Genomic DNA, 27,448 nt, shown 5'->3' with positions numbered 1-27,448 from the left:
ATGTGATGGATATTAAATGTGTCGTTAGTTTTTTCATAAAACTTCATGAACTTATCATCTACTGCTAAAAGGCTCATTTTTTTTGGCTCGGTCAAGTTATTCCTCTTTGTAGCTATGTTATGTTAATGTACTCTCATTCTCTTATTTACTGAATAACATAAAAGTCAGAAAACCGACAAAATTATCCTGTAATCCTCTGTTCCTGTACTCTTCAATTGTATGTTACATCAAGGCGATGTGAAATTTCTTGCAAATGTTAAACGCGTATATTCTTGAGAATATTAAATGTGTTGCCGAAGCATGAAAATAATTTTATAGAAAGCACAATTTCACAACTGAGGTAATATTATTACAGATTACCAGTGTTTGTAAATTTTCTTACGAAAGAGCAATAATTTAATCGGTTATCCTATTCGATTTAAAATTGCAAGAGCTGTAAAAGTTTATAACGCACAACTTGTCAGTTGTGAATTCAGTAATATTATTAGCTAATAAATTATTGTGCAAGGAACACTAGAAGCTTCGAACAATAGTGTAACTATAAAGATCATGTTCGTGAAAGCCTTGAAAATCTTACTTAAATGACAGTAGAAAGTTTATTTGCAGTGTTAGAAACAAGGGACGCGATTCACACAAAGCATCGTTTCACATTTCGAATGCCACTGACATAACCAGCAATTCAGTTCCCATTATTTTGTTCTCAATTAACTTAGGTACCTGATACGAGCATTTGATATTGCAAACTTCTATCCTCAAGTATTCTTCAGTACAGTAGACGCCTTCTTATCCGATCTCGCTTTAACCAATCAAATTTTCGTTGAAAACTTATGTGTGTTGTGTTAAATATTTTGAAATTTCATTAGTTACACAATGAGACACGACGATCATAATTATATCGATAAAATTTGAAATCAATCTGAAAGCGTATATAGAGCTTATGGCGCAATAGCCGCAGACATGCATCGATTAAAAGAGTAGTACACATGAATAGCAGTCTTAAATTAATATAATTAATGGCAAAGATAGTTTTACCAAATACTGTGCATTACTAATATAGCAAATAATAATAATAAATATTTTGACTATATAAAATTATAATCACCTTATACTCGCTTCATAATCTTTGTACATGTAATAAAATATCACGACACGATTAGATTGACTTTCAAAAGCCAATATGCAATAACAAAGCTGACATTTAGGTTCGTTAAACCTAATACAAGTGTTTCGTTAACTTGGCAGGCTTATATTCAGATTCTTTAATTTCTGAAGACAGATGAAGGAGGTTCTTCTCAACTGTTACAAAAGACTTCGACATTAATGCTAGTAATATTTCCTTATATTTTTATAATTATTAATAAGTGTGCTACAGAAATTGCAAAGCACACGAATAAATAAACCCAAAAAGAACACATTCTTTCAAGAAGTACTCAAACCTCTGGTAATTCCTGTAAAATTCTTCTAGCGGAATTCAACACCCACTGTGTTGCTTCCTACGCGCGGATAGAAGCTGAAGGATGCGCCAACACGGTATGAATGACGGAAGAGAGAAGTCATCGATCTTCCGCCGTAAACACGGTCGAGGAGGCACGGTTCAAAAGAAACGTCCAAGATACTGGTACTTAGAATAGTTGCGAAAAAAACGATTATGCAATACCTTAAGGACTAGAGACGACATTCTTTCGCTTTATCGACCATAACAGAGCCGATCCTCGCTGTCGAAGATTATACGTTCCGTGAATCGTACGAGCTGGCCATCGTTGACGTAATTTAAACACCGTATCAAGGACCTTGAAAGTATTATAGTTCCTGTCGAACGAGCATCTAGTATCGAGATAACGAACCATTATTTTCCTATAGCACGTCATCATACGCCGTTTTATCGCATTTTCGACAATAGGTTCGATCGCGCGATGTAACACGATTTTGGTACCGTTTATCGTCCCACATGTGAAATGAATTTTACTTTTACGGTACATGATTTTCGGTATCAAGACTCCGATGAATTTTAATCTATCAACTAGGGTCATCCTTTGATCAAAAACTTCTATAACCGATCAAAGTTAACGACAGAACCACCACAGCGTAGGCGAAATAACAAATTTGAAATTTTTTATAAAAATTTCATAGATTTACAATGGTACACTATTAGAAATTTGAATAATTTTTTGTTAAATATACGAATGAGAATTTATTTTTCCCCTGGTACCGTGTATCTGTTCATGTAATTTTTCATTTTGGTTTCTGTGGTGTAAATTTTATATCTTCCTCGTCGGTAGTCCTAGTATGTTAATCGAAGATAAATCAATTTCCGTTAGGAACCTGTTAGCCGATAGAATATATAATATTTTCTTTAAAAAACCGCACTAAATGCTTTATAGTTCAATTAATTTCAATTGTATCCACTTACGACACAAAGAATGGTGAATATTTTTGAAACATAAATAAATGAAAGTGAAAAAATTGATACCGAAGAATCTCGCAGATTTTAAATAAAAGAATTCCAAAGTAAGTTTAAAAAGTGGCGCTTCAAACTGAAATACTTTCTTCATAAATATCATTACTAAGTAATGTAAAAGATTACGCTAAGTCCATGCGAGCTGTTAATAATACATTAAATTGATTTGCCATTAATTTTTAATTTCATAAGCATAGAAATCTCTGGTTAAAGGTCGACTATTTGCTTAATAGGCTAAAAGTTAATTCATAAATCGTGCGATATTTAAGAATAGAACAATGCAAAGAAACTATAAGACAATTAAAAAAATACTTTCTTATAATGCGTACATAATTGTCACGCACAGATAACTAGAAGACCATGTAGAAGAATAATAGTTGTGAAACGTTACATGCAAATCGAAAGCAATATTCGTTTCGCGAAGGTATAAGTATTTATACAGTAGATAGCTGTAGATAATAACATCAAAAGCTTCGATAAATAAGAAAAAATATCATGTGTGATTTTTCGCAAAACGCAATTTGTTATTGTAATGTGATATAATATAATATAATAATTTTTGCAACCTCTATATATATTTTCAGATTTGTTACAAATTCGAGCAGTGTAGTTATGATAGTTGTGTTTCATTACAATACTGACGAAACTTCAAAATGTTACGTATAGCAAATAGAATATATCGATAAAAATTTCTGTAAGTGCAGAGAGTGGCTTCCATGAATCACAGTACGTGGACGGTTTTGTCGATTTACTTTAACAATTCACGAATGTTATTAAAATATACAGATCAATAACAAACTAATAATCAAAAGCCATATTTATTATCTTCTTGTGGAATCAATAGATTTTTTAATTATGTATAATGTTTGACGAGATAAATATGTCACAAAAATACATGATACATTTCGCATATGTCTTTATACATAAATATGCAAAATATGCATCATACAAAGAATGTGAAATAAAACAATACATTTTTATAGTCTCCTAATTATTCTAACAAACTTCTATCTTTACATAAATTTCGTTCTCCCATTTGCATTCTATAAAAAGGCACATTTGCATAAATGTCAGCAGTGTTATAACATGCATAACGTACATATCTATAAAAATGTTCTATGGTAAGTGTTGGGAAAAACTTTCACGAGCCACTGTGTACAGGTAGCACTTGACATAACCGGCAAGTGAAACATACATGGTGAACAAAGGAAAGAAAGAAAAAGGGAAAGAAAAAGAGAAAGAAAGAAAGAAGTCTTATAATGCAAAGTGTAACAGCAGGTAGAACTGCAGAAAAATTCGACCCGATAACCGCAGGAATATCAATGAGCCGGTCGCATTCTCCGATTACAAATAGTTGTTACTGCGACACACGGCAGGCAGAACGTAATTTGGGTTGCTCGTTCGCGATGTGACTGTTAAAACAAACGAGCAACCGGCCCGTGGCTGTTCGCTTCGAGAACATCAGAGCTGGCAATGGATGGTAGCTATTAGTGTCTGATGCACGCCCGAAAATTGCTGCCGCTAACTTTATCACCGTGGTCAGTGAAACTGTTGATTATTGTCGGTTACGGTTTAAACGGTATTGGACCATGCTGTAACAGATCATTGGAACGCATCGATTGCCCGGCTAAGTTTCACGCGATTGCTTTTTTCACGCACCGAGTGTGCCGATAGCTGCGATTAAACACCAAATTTCGAATAATTTCATACTGGCCAAGGCAGATAGAGAATTATTAACCTGTTAACTAGGTGATTTCTTAACCAGAAACGTCTAAAATTAATGAATTAAAGATTTACAAAAAGAATTAACCTTAGATTGATTATAGTCCTTGCAAATACACTTATGTAAGTATTATGTACATATGTACATAGATCATTCCACGAGTAACGTCGTATTTTTAAAAAGTAAAAATTTAATGACATTCATTGACGAGTATATACCATTTGTTGTTTTCCTGGAATATGTCCTACCACTGAAGTAATTTTTCAATTTCTGTCTTATAAATATAAATAATGGAAAATATTTCGTTATCATTTGGAAGTTTTTCTGTAAATGAAATCTGTTAGCGTAGCGCTTGGAAATAATGAAGATTTGCGAAGTCTGAAAGACACGATTAATTGCGTGATAATTGTCGATTATACTATTTTGTAACGCTTTTACTGTGTACAACTGAGCATACCATGAAACAGAATTCATTTCTAAATCATTAGAATTAATCATTACTATTCATAGTAGCATTCATTCTTTTAATTACTAACTCTATGTTTCTGCAGTTACCATTTTATTTTACTTTATACCTAAATGAAACAATTTTTATATTCAATATATTGATACATATATCCAATCCTCAATTGAAAATGATATTCATATAATATTTAGCTATTAACCGGTGTATACAACAGAATATACTAAATTTCATTTTTGTAAGAAATTGAAATTGTTCTATAACTTTTAATAAAATTTATATTTAATGCACTAAAATATTGTTTTAGACGAGATAGTTTACTTTGGTAATTTTAAATATACACAAATTCATGTCGTTTCGTGTAAAGGAAAAATCAAACTTTGACTAACAAAACTATAATCATTTATGTTCCGGACCAGGAATCGTAAACGAGCAAGTGAGATTTTTATCGGCGAGGCAAAACTTATAATTTGATAGCAAAGGAAGACTATTTTTTAGAGCTGTATAAACCTGCAAGAAAAGTTTGAATATCTAAGCTTGAATAAAAATAAAGAATTTAGTATATCAACAGCAACTTTCCTTCTAAAGGCTTCTAGTTTCCCTCGTTCTCAAAAACCGCAGATGTATAATAAATTCGATATTTCCGAAAGATAATTAAGTAACACTTCGTAATGGCAACTCGTTATGCAAATGACGTGGCGGAAATCCGGCGATCTTGCAGAAAAAGCGAATATCTTAGGTATAATATGCGGAAGTGATATAGAGATGTCATAACATCGGTCAGCGGTCAAAGTTTACAACTTCCGATTACAACAATTAATATCTAGACCCTCGTCCAGAGTCAGTTCTTCGTTGGTAGTGAGATTTCTAAAAAGATTGTATCCTTGTAAAGGGGAACAGTTATAACTTACTTCTAATCTATATTTTGAAAACTCCAATTTTATGACTCATTGTTGAACAGGTAACAATGATAGGAACTGATTTCAAAAAACTGACATTTCATGTGTGTGAAATGCGTACGACCTTAACTATGGTTAGATCAATTGAATGGAAATCTAGAATAAAGATCTATTTAGAATTTTAGTGAAGTTACCGGCGTTAAGTGGCGTTATACTGTTTCATAAGTTTCAAACACGTAACGTTCTTCTTGTATTCAACGCTACATCTCCTTCTGACGAAATATCTGCAATCTGTGTGTACTGAAATGATCTACTAATTCAATTTTGATCAAAATGCGCTATACAGCATTCGAGGTTTTATTCCAGGTTTTCATCTAATCGGTGATTAGACCTTTCATCGAAGGTTGTAAATTTTAACCACTGACCGATTTCACGATAATATTTCCACCTACTATACGTTCAGGTATTAGCCCATCGTCGCCAAGAAAGGGTGCGACTAGAGCGCAAGTGTCGCCGCGACACTCAAAATGCCGTTGTTTGGAAAATTAGCGGTGTACACGGCAACCAATCAATGTGCATCCTGTACAAAGTTCAGATGGACTCAAACGAAATACACACATACTTACATTGGAACACATAAACGCTTAGTTTATCTTAGTAGCTCATAGTATACAGCGATAGTAACACTAGGTTTACGGGAGACGTCATTTTGATGTATTTCGAATTTCATGCGGAAAATTACACGAGCCGTTTACATTTCTCTGCTACTGACTTTTATCCATTCAACGAGATAAATGTATATCAAAATTCATTTTTTTCAAAGCATTCTAGTTTTGAAGCTTCTATGTGGTATACCTATATCTATTGTCTATTTGACGCATTCGAAATGTCCGTAAACCTAGTGTTAAAGTTGTTATATTTTAAAATCAAATAAAACGATCATCTCCAATCAATTTCCTTAATCCAACAGTTCTCGGGGAAATAAAGAATATCTAGTTTTTCAAGTTGGAAGTAGATGAACGATCAAAGACAGATACGATAATCCAATTTACACGTTTTGCATCGTTTTGATAAAAAGTTATCCGAGATATCTCCTCCACAGTGTCGCACGAGGGATATTGTCTCGACCATTTTTTATATATTTCAGCCATAGAGACGAAAGAGTTAAGTAAATCTCTGAGCTGCTGTAACTAATGAAAAAAAATCGTACAACAATCTGTGCAAGTACCTACCTTATAGGTACTATGTCTTAAAGGGAAAGCTTCTTATCCCTGAAATTTACTCGAAGATGTAATTTAATTTAACAGGAATAAAAAAGTGAAATCTACGCGCACAAATTGTTGATGATACTTTTTTCACGACATTACGACTGTTCAAAATTCTATAGTTATTATCAATATATATATATAATATTTATATATACATAAATACATAAGTATACACGTATACGTAAATATTTCCTTTTTTTTTTTAAATAAGGCTCATAACCCCCAGAAATAAAATTTGAATCAAAAGTGTTATCCTAATAACATTTTCTAAAATAAATATCTACAACAAATATTGCAAGAATTGTCCGGTTCTAAAATTAGTTCGTTGATATTTCAAGTAGCGCACGCCTTAAATTCTTCCTCCACTTCAGTAGATCTCGAATTTTAATTTATTGTGGATATAGAACTTTATCGGGATGTTGCTTCCTGACCTAAACAATATAATCAACCATAAGGAAACCTTAAAGGAATTTAATAAAAAAAAGTCGTAAGAAAAATTGAAGAAGTTACGTATTATCGATATAAACATGGATTAAGTTTCGTAACGCGTCAACGAATCGTAAGAAGATTCCTGATAAATTTGAAATTGAAATGGGACAGGTGGAACGTGCTACATCCCACGATTGCGGATATTTCGCGTGTCATCGACACCTATACTCGCGAATAATGCCAACCAGATTGTCCTCCTTGCAACTTACCGTTCGTTTCGAAGTGGGTGTCGTGCATTGTCAAGATTTGTAATACAATGTGACATGAATTTTAAACCGCGCAGTCAGTCGCAAAGTTATCGATCACTATGCGATCACGTAGTATGGTAATACATTGTTATATCGACATAATTTTTGTATGGATAAAGCGAACGTTACCTAATATGATATAAACAGGCTTAGGTCATTAGTAGCCCACCGAGAACTTTCTATTCGACACAATTAATATACATATTTATTAGTTAAAAATATATCTAGAGCTACACAATTGTTTGCGAAAGTATTTCAACCAGAAACCAAAAATAATAGGTATTTTTAAAAATTTTATGGGTAATGATAATCGCTTATGTTTTTTATTTAAATGGAAAACAGCAATCGCTAAATCTTAATAAAATTTCTTAGAAAATTAAATGATTAAGACATATGAATTTTTTAGTGTCTTCCTTACGAATAACTATTAGAAATAATTAAATATTTTTTGATTACCGGTAACCATATTTTCTCATGAATATTTGGTTACCGGTAATCAAAAAATTGTTAATCATTTATAATGATTATTCATGACCAAAATCGTTTAAACTAAAATATAAATTAAACTCCACAAAGATGACAAAATTATTTAAATAGTCACTCTTCTGTTATTTCAATAAATATTAATATTTAGTGGGACCATCTTTAGCACTAATGATGTTTAAAGCAACTATTCATTCTCCACACTGATTTGCAATAAATACCTTGTAACTTTTATACACATTTCCACATTAGTTTTAAATTCTAATATTATAATCTTGACAACGTGTTTCATTATAGTGCTAATAAAATTCCAAAAATTTTCGTATGAAGTACATAATAGATTCATAAAAATGTTCTATGGTAAGCATGTAAATACTTTCGTCAGCTACTGATATAATAATAAAATATAACTTTACTTTGATCAATTAGCAAATTATTTAGCACGTATACAAGATATTCTACAAATGATAATTCTCCATAAAAAAAATAAATAATAGATCAAAAACGGATATATTGACAATAAAGAATAAATTTTGTTTAAATAAGGCTTCGTTCTTTTTCTAATATAATTTCTAATATAATTGTATAATATCTAGTATAATTTGCAATATATAATAGCAATTAAAGTGATTTACTGTTGCAAATTATTAAAAGAGATATTACGTGATAAATTCCTACAAATAATAAATTAGTATTTTGATTTAATATTTATATAACTATAGCACATTTGCTGATGTGACTTATTTTATGGCTTTATCCATCAGTTTCATAGAACATAACATTCCACAAAATTTAATATATTGGCAATTCATTGAGAGTTTTCTATGCCTAAGTGCTGAATAATTCAATACTTTTAAAGTCTAATTATCACAAAGAATTTACATTTTGCAAATTATTATACACTATGTGCGTTGAGGAAATGTAATAGCAGTATCACTGTGAGTTACCAATGGTCCACATTACGCAAATAGGAAACAATAGAAATCAGTACCATCATGCAACATTATGTAAATTACAAAAAGATAAAGTACCATGAATGAAATTAAAGAAAAAAGAAAGTCCGGATCATCAATTTACCGCCAGCATCTTAGTATATCTCTACGTTAACGTGTCAATCGAAAATGATGAATCGAAGTCAATCGTATCCAGCATACGACTTATGAAATGCGACTAATGAATGAAAAAAGTAGTGGAAGTTATGGTGTCGCGACCTCGTTCATGCGGCCCCGTTCGTTTTCCATATAAGAAGGCATACAGACATTTTTCGTCTTTCCGTCAAATAAATTACCGCCGCGGAATGCAGATACTCTTGCATCGGGAAAATAACCGTGGAACGAGTTAAACTGTAGCAAACATGAAGTTGCAAATTAAGCACAAATTTAAATCACGAAAAAGTGTGACAGATACACTACCAGTTAAAGGAAGTATTTAAATAGAAAAATCATAAGTCCATATCATATGTGTCATATAAAATATTTTGAAATTGCGTTAGCACTCTAATAAAATACGACTATCATGATTATAATGGTAAAATATAAAACCAATCTAAAAATGTATATACAAATTACAGGATACTTATTGCAAACATTTAAATAAAAACTTAGCATACATTATGAATAATGGTCTTAAACACATAAATATTGCTAACTATGATCTCGTTAAATATTGCGATTTACTAATGTAATGAATAGACTGCGGATTTTCATGCATTTATAGGAAATTTGAAAGTAAGAAATTGTACAGAATTCACATGATATAAAAAATATGTGAAATATCCAATATATAGTGTGTTCCATGATACTTGATACTTAAAACAATTCTTGGTAATTATTTAGAAAGCTGCCGCCGTCTTGAATTTTTATGCTTTTTCAATATGTTGTCGGGAGCATGATTCTAAACAACTTTTTTCTGTACGTGTAACCGCTGCTCGGTCTTAATATCCGAGATATTTGCAAAAATCTCTCTGTACCATTACAGTGAATTCTGCCTATTGTACGATTATGCGTCCGAGACAGCGTATGCTGATTACCGACCGCTGTGAAGCCTAATCCAATAAAATAACGGCTAACCCAAACTTAATTCTTATCTTTTGTTTATAGTTCATATGTATACGTTATCTGTATATGTGTACGCTATCATGGACACGCAATTATAGACAGAATTCATTGTAGTGGCACCAACAGTTTTTTTTTCACATATCTTGAAAACTACAAGAGTCCGGCAGTAACGTGCAAAAAAAGTTGTTAAAAATGTTGATTTCTACAACATATGAAAAAATTATGGAAATCCAAAGCAGCAGCAACTTTATAAATAATTACATAATTTTCTATATAAATTCTACTTTTTTTAATTACATTCCCAAAAATATCAATTTGCATAAAAATCCAGAATCTAGTAATAAATAATTTCTTGCTTAAGTATTCTTGTGATCTGTACAAAATATATGTATACTTGTACTAGGTATCTTGTAATTTTTATATATTTTTTCAGATTCGCTTCAAACTTCACCAATATAATCATAATAGTCGAATCTCATAACAGTGTTAACGGAATTTCAAAATGTTTCGTACAACACACATGATATATAATATTAAAAAATATGTGCATAACTGTTCAAATGCTTTTGCGTGCCTGTGCATGAATAAGCAAAAAAAGAAGAAGAGAGAGAAAGAAAAATGACAAAGATTAGCTTCGCGATCTTGATCTAATACCGTAGGGTCGACCAATGAGAAATGGGCTTATCGTATAATCGCGAAACCGACCCATGAAATATCGAGCGATAAGATATGTTGGATAGACATTCTATGGTGAAACGTTAGTATTCCTTTCACTAAAGTGGTTCTCAAAGATGAAAAGGTGTATGCAGCCGGGTCTGATCGTCGGAGAACGGCTTTTACACAGTCGAAACCCTCGTCCTCTGGCAATACACTTTTACTGTGATGCAATCCACCTGCTATGTACATTTCTCCAGGGAACGCGAAATGCAAGCGACAATATAAAGTACGAGAAGCAGACTTACCGTCCAGGTGTCGCTGCTTTTGTTTGAGGATGATCTCTCCCAGATAGCAGACGTTACTCCTCGCGAAAGATATACCAATTTCGTTCACAGTCCTCATGTTCGTCCGGTAAACGCTGACAGCAAAAAGGAAAATTTCATGTTAAATAGAAAAAATATGGGATTAAGAACATTAATACGAACATGACTTTTTCGACGTTTTTAGAATTTCGAGATCACACATCAGACTATATTGGCATTTCTAGATTTTTCATTCTGGGATAGGAAATTATGTATTGTGTAATTTTGTTGGGAAAAACAGGAACATATAAAATTTTTGTGTATACCTTCAATCTAAGAGACTTTTCCTTTTTTTCCTATTTTTTATAATGTTGAAGTTCCCTTTTTTATTAAAATGTTTTTCCATTGAAAACAATTTTTATTTTATGGAATTTAGAAAAGTTTATGTAATTTCAGGAAACGAATAAAAATAAGTTTACATAAATCAATAATTTGAATGTTGTAATTTGAATACTTCTTTTTTTACATGGAATTAATAGTAAAATTATTGTTAATATTCTCCTATGTGAAAATTTTTGAATTTAAATTGTCGTTTAAATAGAATATCTTTTTGCATTTATGCAACAGTTAAAAAAGATTATGAACCTAAAGACACCTTTTAAAAACTCCAAATTAATTTTCAAACTAAAGGTTTGATATATCTCCATACCTAAACTATCCTTGTTAAAAGCACCAAATGGAACCTTTTATAGAAAGAAATTGAAGCTAACAGTTCAACATAAGATCATAATTTATTAACTATCGATTAATTTCCTTTATAAAACTAATTTTCTTTGATTTAATTTGTGCAATTTTCAACATTGAAATAGATTCTTTTATTTTACTGTTATATAAGTTCTTAAAATATGAAAATTAAAAGTCTTATAAATATTTAAAAATTTTACGTAATGCAATATACTTTCATTCGAAACTTTCCTTTTGTTAACTTAGAAGTTAGAAACTGTATTTTGTGTCTCACGTCGTAGTTCTAAGAACTTAAGCTCGAGCCCTAGTTTATCGTACTTTGAAATGGCAGATCCCAAGAGCATAGCACAATGAAAAATAGTCTTAAAGTTATATACTCCCGAGAATCATGTAATTTTAACACGTTCCTTATATTGAACAGTAGCAGTAACAATGGTAGTAACTATCGCTAACTGTAATTAGTCCGTTTGTAGCATGTAACCAATTGCATTTATTACACTATGTTCTTAGAAAATTGTATGAAGAAATATTTAAAAATTATCAATTACAAGTATATATATATATATATATATATATACTTGCTTTCTAAATAAGAAAAATATATGTATGTGAGGTACATTTATTCAAAGTATAATCATAACTCATGCTATATAAATATTTAATATAATGTAATGACATTACATATCCCTATAATTATTTTATTCTTCTAATAAAATGTTTTTTAGTTTTAATTATTTTTGTTTTTTATGTTACAAATATTCCAATTTATATTTTGTAGACTTACCATTTTTTCCAGTTTGAAACCAAATCCCTTGATTTATAATGAACGATGAATTTTAAGCCAGTATTATTGCCGAGAACTAGTATTGGTTCGTGTTGACTTCCATTTGCTATGGACGACTCCATTTCTTTATAAGCAATAATTGCTACAATGTCTTGTTGAAATTCGATGTGAGCGAGAAATAGTCTGTAAATGGATTTAAACACATAGTTAATATAAAAAATACAATTGTGCGAATTATCATAAATTTAATTATAAAATATAGAAATCCCTCACCTGTGATATGACCTAGTCGTAAGATCATTTGTAGTTAATTTTATGCAACCTCCACCTTCGAAAGAAAACTGGCTACAAAATTCGAAGCTATTTACATGTAGCACTGGCATTTTATTTTCAATATTTACAACATTTTTTAATACTCGAATGACATTTTTCCTCGTTTCATAAACATATTGTATCGGTTCTTTTGAACACTCATTTCGATCGTTTTCACTTTTTGGTTCTGGAAGTTGAGGAGAGGATGTAAATTTCATGTGCGGTATAGGTACTGAAATTTGTGGAGTTTGCAGGGATAAATTGTAAAATGGTTTGTATTTAAATTTTGTTCCTTCCATTTCATATAGTGCCTGCGTAAAAATATGTGCATTTCAGTTATAATATATTCATGTAGTAAAATTAGTTTGTTAAAAATAATGTGAGATATTTAATATACCTGACCGCAGCGATAATACAAGCTGCCACTGCCACGGCAAAATGATGTTTTGAATTCTTCTTCTTCATAGATAGGTACATGAACATATAAATAAGGAAACAACTGTGCCCAAAATAGATCTTCTATTTCTTGGAATGTCTTAGATCCGAAAAATTCGTGAGTCCAACCTGGACCAAAAATCGCAACAGAAAGTCCTTCGTGTCGTATTTTTTGTAAAGCCTGTAGATCATAATGGTTTAATGAAATATTAAATGAAGATATGCTACAATAAAATAAATAATATTGTAATTACATATGTTGAATTAAATCCACCACCACCAGGACAACCTCTTCCCCAAATATCAAGTCCTACGTAAATATCATGAATATTTCTGTTGTGATTTTTTGCGAGTGCCAAACTGTTTTCCAATTTTGATTTCGTCCAGTTATAATTCAAGTAAATGCCATCGCAGTTTAAAAAGAAATCTCTGAAATATTGTATTTATAACATTAAATAAAATTTACAAACAGAAACAATTGTAAAAGTATAAGAATGTAATAAGCTTACATGTTTTTACTATTAAGCTCATTTTGCCAATTTAATTTTCCTTCATTGGTTACGCTATCGTACCATATAATTTCAGAATTTCTAATTGCTTCGTGAATATTTTCTGTCAGATATTTTACGAAATAAATTAAATTATTAACTTGCTCACTTTTAATGGTATTTTCAACATTTAATAACCAGCCATCAAACTTATAAAATTTTGCAACAAGTATTAGTGCATCTGCAAACCTTCTTACTTCTTCCTGAGATTCAAGTATAACATCCCAGATACCTTCTCTTTCTGTAATTACAGTACCAAGAACTTTTACACCATGATTATGTGCTGCATTAATCCATCCAAAAGGTGGCACAGTTATGAAATGATGACTAAAATACACAAATGTGTCGATGACACTCCAATGATAAAATAGGTAAGAATCATAAGATTTTGATCCATATATAAATCTGAAAAATCACGGGTATATTATGTATAATATATGAATTAATAAATATAGTGATTTCTATAAATATTACCTGTCTTCTAGGTAACCACCTTTCATATCATGACAAAGCAGCGTTCTCGGTTGTACTTCTCTATCCAATTTTTCTAACTGCATTCTTTCTGCGCTTACTTCTAAACCACTGTACACATAATCAGTTGAATCTCTTAGTTCTTTAATTTCTGGCCATGGTTTTAAATTACCCACGTTATCAAATAATTCTTTTAAGTTTTTGAAAGGTTGTGACTCTGTCACTTCAGTTGCCATGTCTCTGATTTATGCTGTTCTACAGATCACTTTCAAATAGTTTTTAATTCATTAACTCAAACAAAGGTTTTCCTTCTTATTTGCATCACCGGAAGAGTTGTAATCATGCAGAACATTGATAGTGTTCACAGCAAACGGAACTAGTATATCAATTTATGTCTCATGATTTAATACTATTATCTACCAACTGCTAATGAGCAAAATAATGTTCATTTCTCTATCTGAAACAAAATAAATGAAATAAAATTATGAATTTATAATGCGCGTATATCAATATTTATATGATTGTTTCAACTTTAAAAGAAATATTCTTATTTACAGAAGTATATATTCTTTAATATTTTGCAAAAATTATATCGAAACAAACAATTTGGAATAAACATAACTAAGTAAATACTTTAACACGTTATATTTAATTAAATATTTCATTAGATTCGCTTAGGATTTAACACCTAACCTTTACGTCTAAGATATCAAATTAGTATACGTCAGCGTTACTGAAAAGCATCTGTTACTCTTTCTCATTCTCTCTTTCAATTTTTTTCTCCTGCTTCCCTTTTTATGATATTTATAACATTTCTTAGTTCAGATATAAGTAAATTTTTCGTAATTGATAAAAAATGACATTCTTTTTAATTATCGTATACTGTTAATCCATTACATATCTTGTTGTAATTTAACTTTTAATAATTTAAGGTATGTGCATGCACAAAATAATTCTGTTCCTAAGAATAATCATTTATTATTACGATAATACTAAAAACTTAAATTAATTACTGTTGTTAATTAATTTTCAAATATCGTAATACACAGCCATACACAAGTCATACAAGCTATATGTATGTTCTTTAAGTCACCAGAAATAAATTTTAAATTTTATATTATATATTAATACATATTATAGGGAGAAGCACTATGCAAAATAATAATGTTAAAGACATACATGTAATTTATTAGTATAGGTACTTACTATATACAAAGCGTTCTCTTCAAAGATAATATGACGACTACTGAACGATCGACGACAACCCAACGTATTTCTGGTACTGATAATAGCAGTATAGTTACAAGATAGCTATGTATCTATGTCCAGCTTCGAAAAATTGGCAATCAGTGCTTAGTCTCGCGGCATCAACTCGCATGCCTCATGGGACATACAATGTATCGCCAAGATTCTGAGGGAAGTACTGAACTGTTTGACTCGTTATCAGTCCTCTTGTCAAAAGGTTCATCATTTATCACCTTTCCCAATCCGTAGTCAGGTTTTTCAAACTAAGACCGGCATCAGACGAGCGGTTGTTGTTATTGAATATATGGTACATTTGTATTTTACGTGCAAGAGTGATTACGTAGAGCAAAAACACACACAAGTACGTATCCCCTCCATAGTATGTATGTGAGCGTTGTATGATGGCCTAGGACTCCGTTGAGAAAAAAGGGAGAGGTGCAGTGTGAAATCTTGTGCCCTAAATTACGTGAATATTAGAATAAAGTTCCTTATAATACCTCTCCAAATACTCTCCATACTTTAACAGCCGTAAATCGGCGCAATAGCGCCACGTAGATTGAAACAATAAGGAAATACATATGTATGTATTCTTCTTTTGTGAGACAGAAAAGCTTTATTTCTCTGTTCTTTCAACGCTGCCATCTGAAGCGTGCTTTCCATTTGCGTCTAGCCATGCGATTATAAAATCCATTGCCGAATATGGCACAATTTAATTAGCACTACCGCGATTAAGGATCGCGCGTGACTGTAAAGTTGTGACTTATCGCGACAAGTCAGTCGCGTGCGACTACAAAGTATATGGAACATGTTATATACGTGCTATATCCATAGCCAAAACAATCGCGCGAGACTGAACATCATTTTGCTGCTAGAAGTGTGGGGACTCCTCACTAAGGACGTCTTAATATATAGCACTATTGACTTATAATACTATATAATATTATGTAGTTATAATATATAATAATAATACTATAATAGTATATAATATTATAATTTATAATACCCTTAATATAAATAATTAATATTATAATGATAAAAAGTGACAAAAATCCAAAATTTAATTATTTCATTTATGTTGTTCAGTTTTTCCAAAGTTTTTTTGTTCGGTACTAATAATTTCTCGACATAAATAGGTTACTATCCTTTCATGAGAAATGCTATAATAGATTGATTAACGTGTTAAAAAATGAATGCTTCTATTAAAAAGAATATAGCTGATCTTTGTTCGGTGTCGCGCGTGATACTAGGCCAGAAATGAAAAGAAGTTGTAAGACGTGCTTATTCCTTATCATTCTACATGCGTCGTGCAGCATCATCAGGTCGAGCTATCGTCACACGTGCATGTATCCTAAGAATCAATAAGAAAAATATCGGGATCTTTATCGCGAACCGAAACTATAACATAAAGCCAAATTTACACATTTTCACTTTGGATAATATTTCTCAATTATACAATTTGAATTGTATTTCACTATTGTTACTGCTAAGATGCTCAGCTGGTCTCTGACTCGATACAAAACTGTCTGTTCACTGTCACGGAGAGGAATGACCCTCCTACGAATATTCTATTCGAAATAAACTGATATATATTCTGATTGTATAATATAATCGAATATAATCTGATTGTGTCAAAAACAAATTCTTAGTAGAAACGTTTTTGTATCATATGATTCGGAACGATATAAATTAAATTATATAGATAATATATTATTTATATAATTTTATTATATTATCTATATAATTTAATCTATATCGTATATATCTATATAGATTTGTTTATCATATATATCTACCTTATATTTACATTATACAGATAATATAATCTAATCTACAAAACAAGCAACTTTATAACTTTATTAACAACATATCGATTAAATAAAAAAAAAACGCGAGTTTCTCTTACATTTCCTCTATATCTTAAAAATTATTTATGATACGTGAAAAAGTGTCAGTAGAAAATTGTAGATAATAAAATTATCTATAAAATGAGACTCATTACGTAACGATAAGCTCAATTGTTACGTTGTACATTATCAAACAGTGCAAAAACTTTTTTCTTAAATCGTTTATAACGTTAGTTAAAATTGTCATACAATATTGAGGTATTATGGTATCAATCATATCAAAATAAGATACTAAATTTCAAATTGATTCGTTTGTTAGTTTTGTAAAATCAATTAATCAATTTACGAAACGGGAAATTTGTAATTTGTAAGAAAAATATGTGAGTTTATCTTAGTTTATGCTCCGAGCTTCTACGCTATGTAGAAGACTTATAGTATAGATATGCAAGCGTAAAAAAATGTTTTCGTTCAAATGGCTAAAATAGGGTGATAATTATTTTTACTTCGTTGTTAAATGCAGTAACTTTCGCAATTTACATTCTATCGTCGTAGAACTTGCTTTTATCGATTTCTGGAATCATTCCACGTAATTTAAAGAAAAAGACTTTTTTCTAGGATCGATTGGTTTGGGTTTCTCTCAAAAAATGGTCTGCACTAAACTAAATGCAACGAGCGTTGTTCTACAGTTTATGACTTATATTATTCGTGAATTTCTTTTCTTATTGGTTGAATGCCCATAAAGCATAGAAAAAGATTTAGAAAGCACAGATAAATTTCTTTCATTTTCGCTGCGGGCAGTCAGATGGCTTGAACGCAGCGGGCTGTGTAAAAGCTCCGCGTGTAGTTTCTGTATTGACTGTGCGAAAACTACAACTTGTGGAAAAGGTCGTGTTATCTATGTAACTATACAATTAAGGAGACGTTTCCCTTTCACAATTTGAAATTATCCAACAAAGTAGGAAATGGCTGGTAACATCTGTTTGCTTGTGCAACGTTATTTAGAAACTGAAAATAGGAATTAAATTTTTTGTATTTTTTATCCATTGATTATTGTTACAAATTTGTATTTTCGCGAATAATAATTTATTTCTACAATGTAGACGTTTGAAAATTATGTTATTGCTTATGTTATTAATTATTTTATTTTTTTATTATATTATATTAGAATTATATTATTATTTAGTTCAATTTACTTCAAAATTTAACCCTTAATATGTTTAATTAAGCCTGTAATATTTTAGACTGGTGAAGTGAATTCAACCAGTGAAGTAGTATAAATACTGTGGCTTTCATCCTTCACATTTACTGTAGATGACTCATCTGCGATCATCATGCTTATTTCCATGATCATTCTTAGAATTCGTTACGTCTTAACTCAGTTGTCATTGCCAAGTTTAAGATTGTGAATATCAGTAGCTCGATGACTCTTCAGAATTACGAGATGCCTCGACACATGACATTACCTGTATAGAGGACGCGACACTAATATGTTATTAATTTTAAACAATTTGTCTTATGAATATTCTTGTGATATTGTAATAATATACGATACATATATTTTTTTTAATGGAACGTACCGTAAATATCTAATTTTAGTGTAGTGCTTTATTTGATATAACAAATCTGTTTATCTTATTTTTATCTTATTTGTTTATCTTACCTTATCCTTTATTTTATTTTTCTGGAAACAGTATTAATAATACAAATTAATATAACAATGTTAAATGATTTATCTCAATTCTATAAAGTAATTATCTAAAAGCACAGCTTTGCGAAACAATCTAATAATGGAAAAACCATTGGCTTTTGACGTGATATATATATATATATATATAACTAAAACATCGTAATAACGTAAATATATTATACACTGTGTGCTTAGATTTGCGATAGAAATGAAGTCAAGAAGATCCTATGACTTATTCTACCATATACCAAAATAATACGTAATAATAGAATAACTATTGCATCGGAGGTGTTCTTTAGAGTTATTGAATCAGAAAACTTGCCTAGTGTATTTAGGGAAATAGATGTATAATACGGGAAATTATTCTATGCAAAAATAAGTCAAAAGTGAGAAAACATAGAATAACACTTTTTCATTTAAGTTTTCGTTTTCGAAAAAATACGATTTGAACATATTGAATTAAAGATTAGCCTGGTGTATGTGTATTTGATAAATTTTCAAATTCGACTTTCTCGAAAACGAGACTTCAGAGAAAAAAAATGTTATTCTACATTCTTTATTTATTTTCGCATGTTGAATAATCTCCTACAGATTGTTTACTTCTGTCCAGACGAGAATCAATCTCGTATACATATGTACTTGACACGCTTTTAAGTTTTATTTTCTCAAAACCGAAACCTTCACGTAATATCGTTATTCTTGATTTCCATATTATCTCGGGTCACAGAATTTCCCTGACTTTACACGGATTTAGAAGCATGACGTATATTACACATATATAATATAGATAATATAAGGATTGAGTGAAAATCGAAAGAAAATCGACATACCGTAAGATCTTCCTTTATTTAGCGTACAACCCTTGTTAAGAAGACAGGCGATCCCACGGATACAAGACAGACACAATGGTTTATGGAATGATTGGAAGACATACGAGAAAAACGAACTGCCATGATGGTCCCGCGTGATCTCGTGATGATCCTACTTACTTTTCCCATTTGTTTTCCATTTTTTTATTTTCTCTTTAATGCAATCTCATGTTTGAATTTCCAGGGGATAGATTGTTCTAGAACGATAATACACAGAAAAGTGCCGCAGTTAAAAAATAGTAGTCTCGATTCGTTATTCCACAGTGGTCATAAAACATTCGAGATCATCCTGTTTTCTATTTCGATTATCGTTAAAGGTAATATCAGTACAGGCCGTGTTATGATGATGCGATTACACTGGTTCGTCAACGAAAATGCCACTGATGTGTATGACAATAAACTCGAATCATTGCAAAAAGCGAGCCTGACGGTAACGTTCGGAACGTTGCTTGATTTTCTATGGTTTAGGTACACCTAATTGAACGAACGCTCGTAGAAGTTTACGGCAAATCTTGCGATAAGATGTCGTATCTTCTTCCTATATGTATAGTAAAACTTTTAGACAAAGTTACCTTTTGAATGTATGTATCACATTGGATCTCTACCTAACTATGCGACTAACTATGAACGATTAACTAGTCATCGTAAAAGTATAATTACAACCCTTTGCTTTTCCTATTTGATTCTGCATGATAATCGGTGCTACCGTAAGATCGTTAACTATTTGTACGCTGAGATAGATTCTCTGTATAATCAAACGTATCTATGATAACGTGCTTGAAGATAGATGGATCATTTTTTAGGTTTTAGGATAATATTATTATTTGATATGTTTATCCTGATATTATCTCCTTGCCTCTATTCATTTTATTCCTTCCATTGCCAAACGTATATAGTACACATGATTGCCACCATTATTGCTTACAATTTATCAAGTAAAATTTATAATAGTAACATGGAAGAAATCTACTAAAGTTTGTAATAGGAATGAAATAACGTTGAACTTATGGCTAATGTACATACGTATACATATAATTATAGAGAATTCATCTTTCAACGAATTACAAGTAATTTTTGGATGACACGATATTCTTTTATTTTTTTACTCTACAATATTCTTCTTACCATAGTTTCCAATTTCAATCTCTATTACATATAATTAAAAATAACGTACACGTATAGTAATCACAGCAAAAATGTATACATACTATCAACTTTATAAAAGAATAAACGAGAAGCATTCGAAACAGGTGGTCCATCTATCTCCCAATGTTACATTTATATTAGCAGAATGCGGAATTATTTTTTTCTCAAAATAACCCTATTGTAATTTGATTGTAATTGAACTACTGAAACACCGGAATTACACAGAAGAAAACGTACTGTGAAACGAAGAGACGAATTCATATCTACAGAAGGTGCACAGCAATTGAAAACGCTTGGGTATCCTACTCCTATATATATAATTTATATGTATACATATATTATATGCATAGTTACGTACAATAATTATCTCTTGATATTTGGTTCCTCGTGTATGCATAAGAACGTGTACATGTATATATTATATATATATATATATATATGAATATATAATATTTATATGTATGTATTAAATCAATCAATTGTGCATGTTGATCCATACAACACAGAATTCCATTTTGTCTCTGTCATTAAAAGGAATACATATATGTATATATGTATATATATATATATATGGATTAGGAGACTATTTAATACTAAGTTCAACCGGCGAATTACGCTACCGATTTTTATTAAATATTTTTTTATCGCTCCATATGTAGCAGAAACATCGTTCTACGAAAAATCTTCTTTCTTCACCTTATAATGTGGTTTTACTAATATACGTATCGTAAGTGATTGATCTGCATGTGAGATTAGGAATGTCAGCTATCCTCGAGAACTCACTCCCATTCTACGCTTCTGTTATTTAGACATTCGTTAGTTAATTCTTACATTAAATCGTTTACTATGCTAATCGATTCGTCTTAAAACTCTGGTATTTTCTCGCTGATAGTTTATTCATTCATGATATGATGCAAATGTACGAGATGTTCGATCTGATTGACACGAACTTTGCATTTTTGCCCGGTGAATTAAAATTTAATATTAATCGAGCATATGTTTCGAATACGTATAAAATTAAATAATATTAATAAAATAATTTTGCTATAAATTTTAGTTTCGACTGTTACGATTATTTATTTATATTTATGATTATTTCTGCCAGTAAATTGATAAAAAATTATTTCTTAATTAAATTAAAAGTCGTTATACATTTTGCAATAGAATTGCGTGAAATGTATAATGTTCCTTTGCAACGGTATTAACATTTACGTACTTTCCCACTGTAATGTTCACAGCCAAACAAAAAATATTCTCTTGTTTAATAGAATAAATATTCTTATAGGTTGTAAACATAAATAAGTAATGAATTTAAATTTAGAATTTCAAGAAATTTCTAAAATTATTCAAATTTATTCAATAAAAGGAATGTCTTTTTCATTAATTCAGATCTGCAATAAAACAAGCAAAAAACAAAATATTACAATCTAGTATTATTGAGATCTTTAATAAGTTTTTCGATATTAGATTTTTATTAGTGATTTGAGATTTTTCACCTTGTTAAACAACACGGAACGTGATTTCTCGCCGATATCCAATTTCCAATATCACCGAAACAGAAGCAAAAAGCACAACTGGAACAATATTTTATACACAGTGGAGGCTAGATAGATCAGCTTGTGCAAAGATCGTTTCACCAGATTGCCGGCTTGCGAGCCACAAGCCAATCGAGCTTGTTCAATAAGCTTTCTGAACGTCTCGTACAGGTCGTGCTTTCTTCGTACGAGTAGCAGGGCATTGCCGTCCCTACGATCCAAGCTACAAGGCCGAACGTACCGACCGTGAACAGGATATGGCTACGTCTCGACTAGAATATGACGAAAGATATGAATGACACGAGTATCATCTATGATCTTATGACGAAGATCCAGAACTATCCAAGCTCTGTAACGCTTCTTCTTTTAAAACGGGTACTCGATTCCGAGACCGAACAGGCCGGTTTCCTCATACCCGACTTATTAATTCGTACGTTGTAGGCCGACGTCTACAGAATTATATAGTTTTGTTTATCGTTTGTGTATCGTTAACATGATGGGAAGTAACCGCTTCCATTCTCGTAACGCGTACAAAATACCGTACAACAGACGAGAGAACTACAACGATCCCTCATTTAGAGAATCAAAGCGCGCGGGACCTATCGTTCAAACTTGCGTTCTAACATCTACGGGTGTCTACATAGAAAATGTGTGGCCAAATTGGCCGAGAGTTCTCACTTAATCACGATACCTAGTGACGATCGTGGCGACGATTCGTCAGTATGAGGATAGATCGTCGGTAGGTCGTCTTATAGAAAAATTGCACCGCTCGAGGATCTATCCTGGTGCGCAAATCTCGACTTTTTCCATCGATGAAAGAGGATTATGAAACGCAAGATGAATAAACGGAGCATTTCTTTCAAAACGAAGTTTTCTTTCTGGGACTAGTTTAAGTTATTCGAAGAATTAAAATGTTAGAAATAAAAAGGAAGTATTTGGAATGTGAGTTCTCTTAAGGAACGAGTACTTAATCGCTATTAATCTATCGTTTGGTACTTTTGTGGCGCTGGAGGTTCTTGCATGAGGAACATTTTCTCAAGATTCGTTAACGTTTCTTAGGTAATAGTAAGTTGTAATGGATGGTAAAAATGGTAACGATATTAATCCTGATAAAGAAATGCAATTTGTAAACGCAGTACGACTAGATAGAATTTGTTCGTAATTAATTGGTATTTAGATGGATTATTTCTAAGATCCATCGTTTGATAAATTAGGCCCACGCTAGTGAAACGTTTAGAAGTCCTGGGGGTAATAAATTGCAGTTGGCTAATAAATGTTGGAATAACATCCTGGCTAAAAGCTGTCTATCGATCTCATTAAATCACTAAATTGAACATAAATATATTATTTGGCCTGGCCTGGGTCGATTCAAGCGACTGATCATTACGACGATAACTCGACGATGTTGAAATTGAACCCTGCTCTCTCTTTAATCATCGTTGTAATTTGCAATAATATATTTTTCTTTGAAGTTGAGTATTCTTTACTTTTCTCATACATAATTATATATATATATATATATATATATATATATATATATATATATATATCTAATTCCTGTCTCGTTTAATTATTCAGGTATGTGAAAAGAAAGTAGTTAAGGTTCCTTTTGTTTCATTATCGGTAATCGATTTTTCAGAGTTTTCTTTTTCTCTTCCGTAGAACTCTTTCAACCGGAATCGCGTTTCAAACAAAAGGAGAAAAGCTTAAAGCTTGAGAGAACACAGATAAGAAGGTATATAAATTAAACTAATTAGTACTTACAGATCCTTCAACCGTGTAATCACTTCCCGGTCGAGAATATTTTTCTCGTTGAAATCGTGTGACTTTTAATATGTTGTGAGATGCGAAAAAAATACTTTGATAATCCTTTCCGTTTGTTAAGAACGTGAATCTCGATCCATAGATAAATATTTTTAATAAGAAAATCATTCCATACGGTTGGAGGATCGTTAAACGTTCGATTACTTGCGTAAACTGGTATTTAAAACGCAATGATCGTACAGATATGTATCAACATATTATTGATCGATACGAAAATAATCGTGGGAGAAATTGTATTTAATTTTCATTCTACGATACATTAATTATTTACGGTTAATATGTATACCAATATGTTCCTCAAAGTTTATAAAAAAATTATTTCTACAATTATCACTACTAAATTATATTATAAATAACATAAATAAACCATATAACTACTAGTATCACTTTTAATACTTCCTATTATTAATGTATCGTTATATTTCTAATAGAATAAATTTTTAATAAAATTTAATATTTAAGGTTTCATCTATTTTAAAGTAATTCTCAAATAGAATTAGTATGAATCGTAGTACAAAATAACCAATCTTATTTTTCACTATGTTCCCAATTGTTGTAATCATATTGTTACAAATTATTCATAAATCATCAATAAATTTTATATGCTACAAAACACATTCGTATACTCCTGCTCGAAAGTTTAGAACATGCTTTGCCATTTGGATGAAACAAGCTTTTTCGTACACCTTTGCGAGAAATAAGAATACGACAATTATAATTTTACTTTTTAAGCGTGATTAATCCATTATAGTTTCGATACTATAAACAGATAATATTACAGATAAAATAATTATTTATTTAAGGAATTCATTATTTCTCTTAGAATCCTGACCCACTTTCATGAAAATTAAACTATGATTCACGTATGGATACAATACTAACTCTTCATTCACCATTTTCAAAGTCAGAAAAACCACACAAATTTAAATAATTCATTTTAACGTTAACGTAATAATTAACGTCGTTTGATTTTCACGTATAATTCATATCGATCAACAAATTCCGAATAAAAAAGGAAAGCTTAATAAGTAAAGGCGAAACTCGTCGAAGACCGCGATTACACGAAAGTCGAGTCTCTTACGAGCCACGCGTTCGAGGATTTCATGGAGCAGGCGACAATCGTTATTATCGGATTTTTTAGAAGCTCTCGTCGATTCCCCGATCCCTGGCAAGATTGAAAACTTCGAAATCGCCATCTGGTGCGTCCGGTATATCTGGTGCAACTGGTATCTCGGGTCGAAGGGCCACGCAGTCCCGTGGCGAACACTCGACACGGCCCTCGGATCCGCAGCTGCATTCAATGCAGTTTCCGGTCGAATGCGGAAGTACCTCGCCCTCACGGTATTCCCTTCCTGTAATCAAAATATCGTGTCCGTCCGGACACAGTATTTTACATTTCTCTTGGATTTTTCTCTTGGCCTACCTATAAGCTGCTTGAAAATACCAGACGATCCTACGCTTTCGATTTTCAATTTTTGTTGCTTATTATGCAATGGTTCAAGAGAGTACTAGAAGAGGATATGTGTTATGTGATATGTAAATGTAGAAATATATGTATGTATTGCAATAGTCTACAGGCGGAGAGTAAGGATGTAAGTGAATACGTGGATAGAGAAGGATTAACGAAGAGGATGAGAATGTGAGAGAGGGTGAGAGAAGATAAGAGAAAGATGTAGAGCCGAAAGACCATTCTAACTGTTAAGCGAGAACTCTGTACAGTGTATCAGGTCTGTAAGTATGAAACCGGAATTTGCCTATAGATGGCCCTAGCTGATAATGTAGTTATCACTAAACTGCGTCATTGATGCCAAAAGTCTCTGTTGACATCTCACAAATATTTTCGACTCAGAACAATACAAGTTTGTAATAGCGTTGAACTTGTCGATTTTTGTGCCTGGAAACTACGATTTGCGGACAGCATTGATTTTCTGTTACCATTTGACGAAAACTGCTGCAGAATCGCATCGAATGCTTGTCGAAGTTTACGGTGAGCATGCTCTTGGTAAGTCATAGTGCTTTGAGTGGTTTAAAAAATATAGAAGTGGCAATTTTGACGTGAGGAACGAAGAACGTGTTTGGTGGGATCAGAAGGGTGTGATCTATTATGAGCTGCTAAAACCTGGCGAAACCGTTAATATTGAGCCCTACCGACAACAAATGATCGATTTGAATCAAGCTTTGCGTGAAAAACGACCAGAATATCAAAAAAGGCAACACAAAGTAATTTTGCTTCATGATAATGCACCATCGCATACAGCAAAACCGGTCAAGGAAACGATCGAAGCGTTCAGTTGGGAAATACTTTCGCACGCGGCTTACTCGCCAGACCTGGCTCCGTCCGATTATTATTTATTTGCATCGATGGGACACGCACTTTCTGACCAGCACTTCACTTCTTACGAAAATGTACGAAAATGGCTCGATGACTGGTTTGCCTCAAAAGAGCGACAGTATTTTTGGCGTGGCATCCACCAATTGCTAGACAGGTGGGAAAAATGTATAGCTAGCGATGGGCAATACTTCGAATAAAATATTTTTAATCATTTTCATACAATAAACGTGTATTTTCTATACAAAAATTCCGGTTTCATATTTACATACCTGGTAAATCGTTTGTTATTGTATAACTTTTGTACATTGTACAAGAAGTAAATGTAAAAGCCATCGTGGCATGACTCTACACACCTGGATAAGTGAATATTTGTAAAAAGAAGTTGTGCATAGTTGATCTTGAGTATGATTTTCAAAGGTAAATATTTTTTATTTCAACGTATTCCGCTCATTACGAGGAACGAAAGTCTCAAAGGAACTATGCTAACCAAATAATCTCATCTTCCGGAAATATGTTAAAGTTTTCATAATTCTAAAACTGGTTTCATTCGCAATATGTTTACATCTATATTCGTATTTAATGAGAAAATGGTGTGCTATTTACGAAGCAGCAGGACATTACAGAT

General features: G+C 31.6%; 1 protein-coding gene and 1 long non-coding RNA gene across 5 annotated transcripts in view; both read right to left on the bottom strand.

Moving 5' to 3' along the window:
• Positions 1-16,356, bottom strand: part of LOC100647282 (mucin-3A) — a 32,856-nt gene extending 16,500 nt beyond the window's left edge. For 2 of the 4 annotated variants that reach the window (XM_048407674.1, XM_048407677.1), the window contains exons 1-8: positions 15,548-16,356; positions 14,345-14,798; positions 13,832-14,275; positions 13,577-13,751; positions 13,285-13,503; positions 12,849-13,198; positions 12,576-12,758; positions 11,051-11,163 (exon numbers count right to left, since the gene is read on the bottom strand). In XM_048407674.1, the coding sequence (XP_048263631.1) occupies positions 11,051-11,163; positions 12,576-12,758; positions 12,849-13,198; positions 13,285-13,503; positions 13,577-13,751; positions 13,832-14,275; positions 14,345-14,577 (1,717 nt within the window). In that variant the 5' untranslated portion in view covers positions 14,578-14,798; positions 15,548-16,356. The other 2 variants (XM_048407675.1, XM_048407676.1) reach the window with 2 other exon arrangements.
• Positions 16,357-19,944: 3,588 nt separating this feature from the next.
• Positions 19,945-27,448, bottom strand: part of LOC100642354 — a 241,003-nt gene continuing 233,499 nt past the window's right edge. The window contains exon 4 of the long non-coding RNA XR_007224791.1: positions 19,945-25,843. This is a non-coding gene — a long non-coding RNA (uncharacterized LOC100642354). The remainder of the gene's footprint in view (positions 25,844-27,448) is intronic.

Source organism: Bombus terrestris, chromosome 7, assembly GCF_910591885.1.
Source record: "Bombus terrestris chromosome 7, iyBomTerr1.2, whole genome shotgun sequence".
Lineage (NCBI taxonomy): Eukaryota > Metazoa > Arthropoda > Insecta > Hymenoptera > Apidae > Bombus > Bombus terrestris.
Note: the sequence above shows the minus strand (reverse complement) of the source record. Positions and strands in the feature narration are given on the sequence as shown.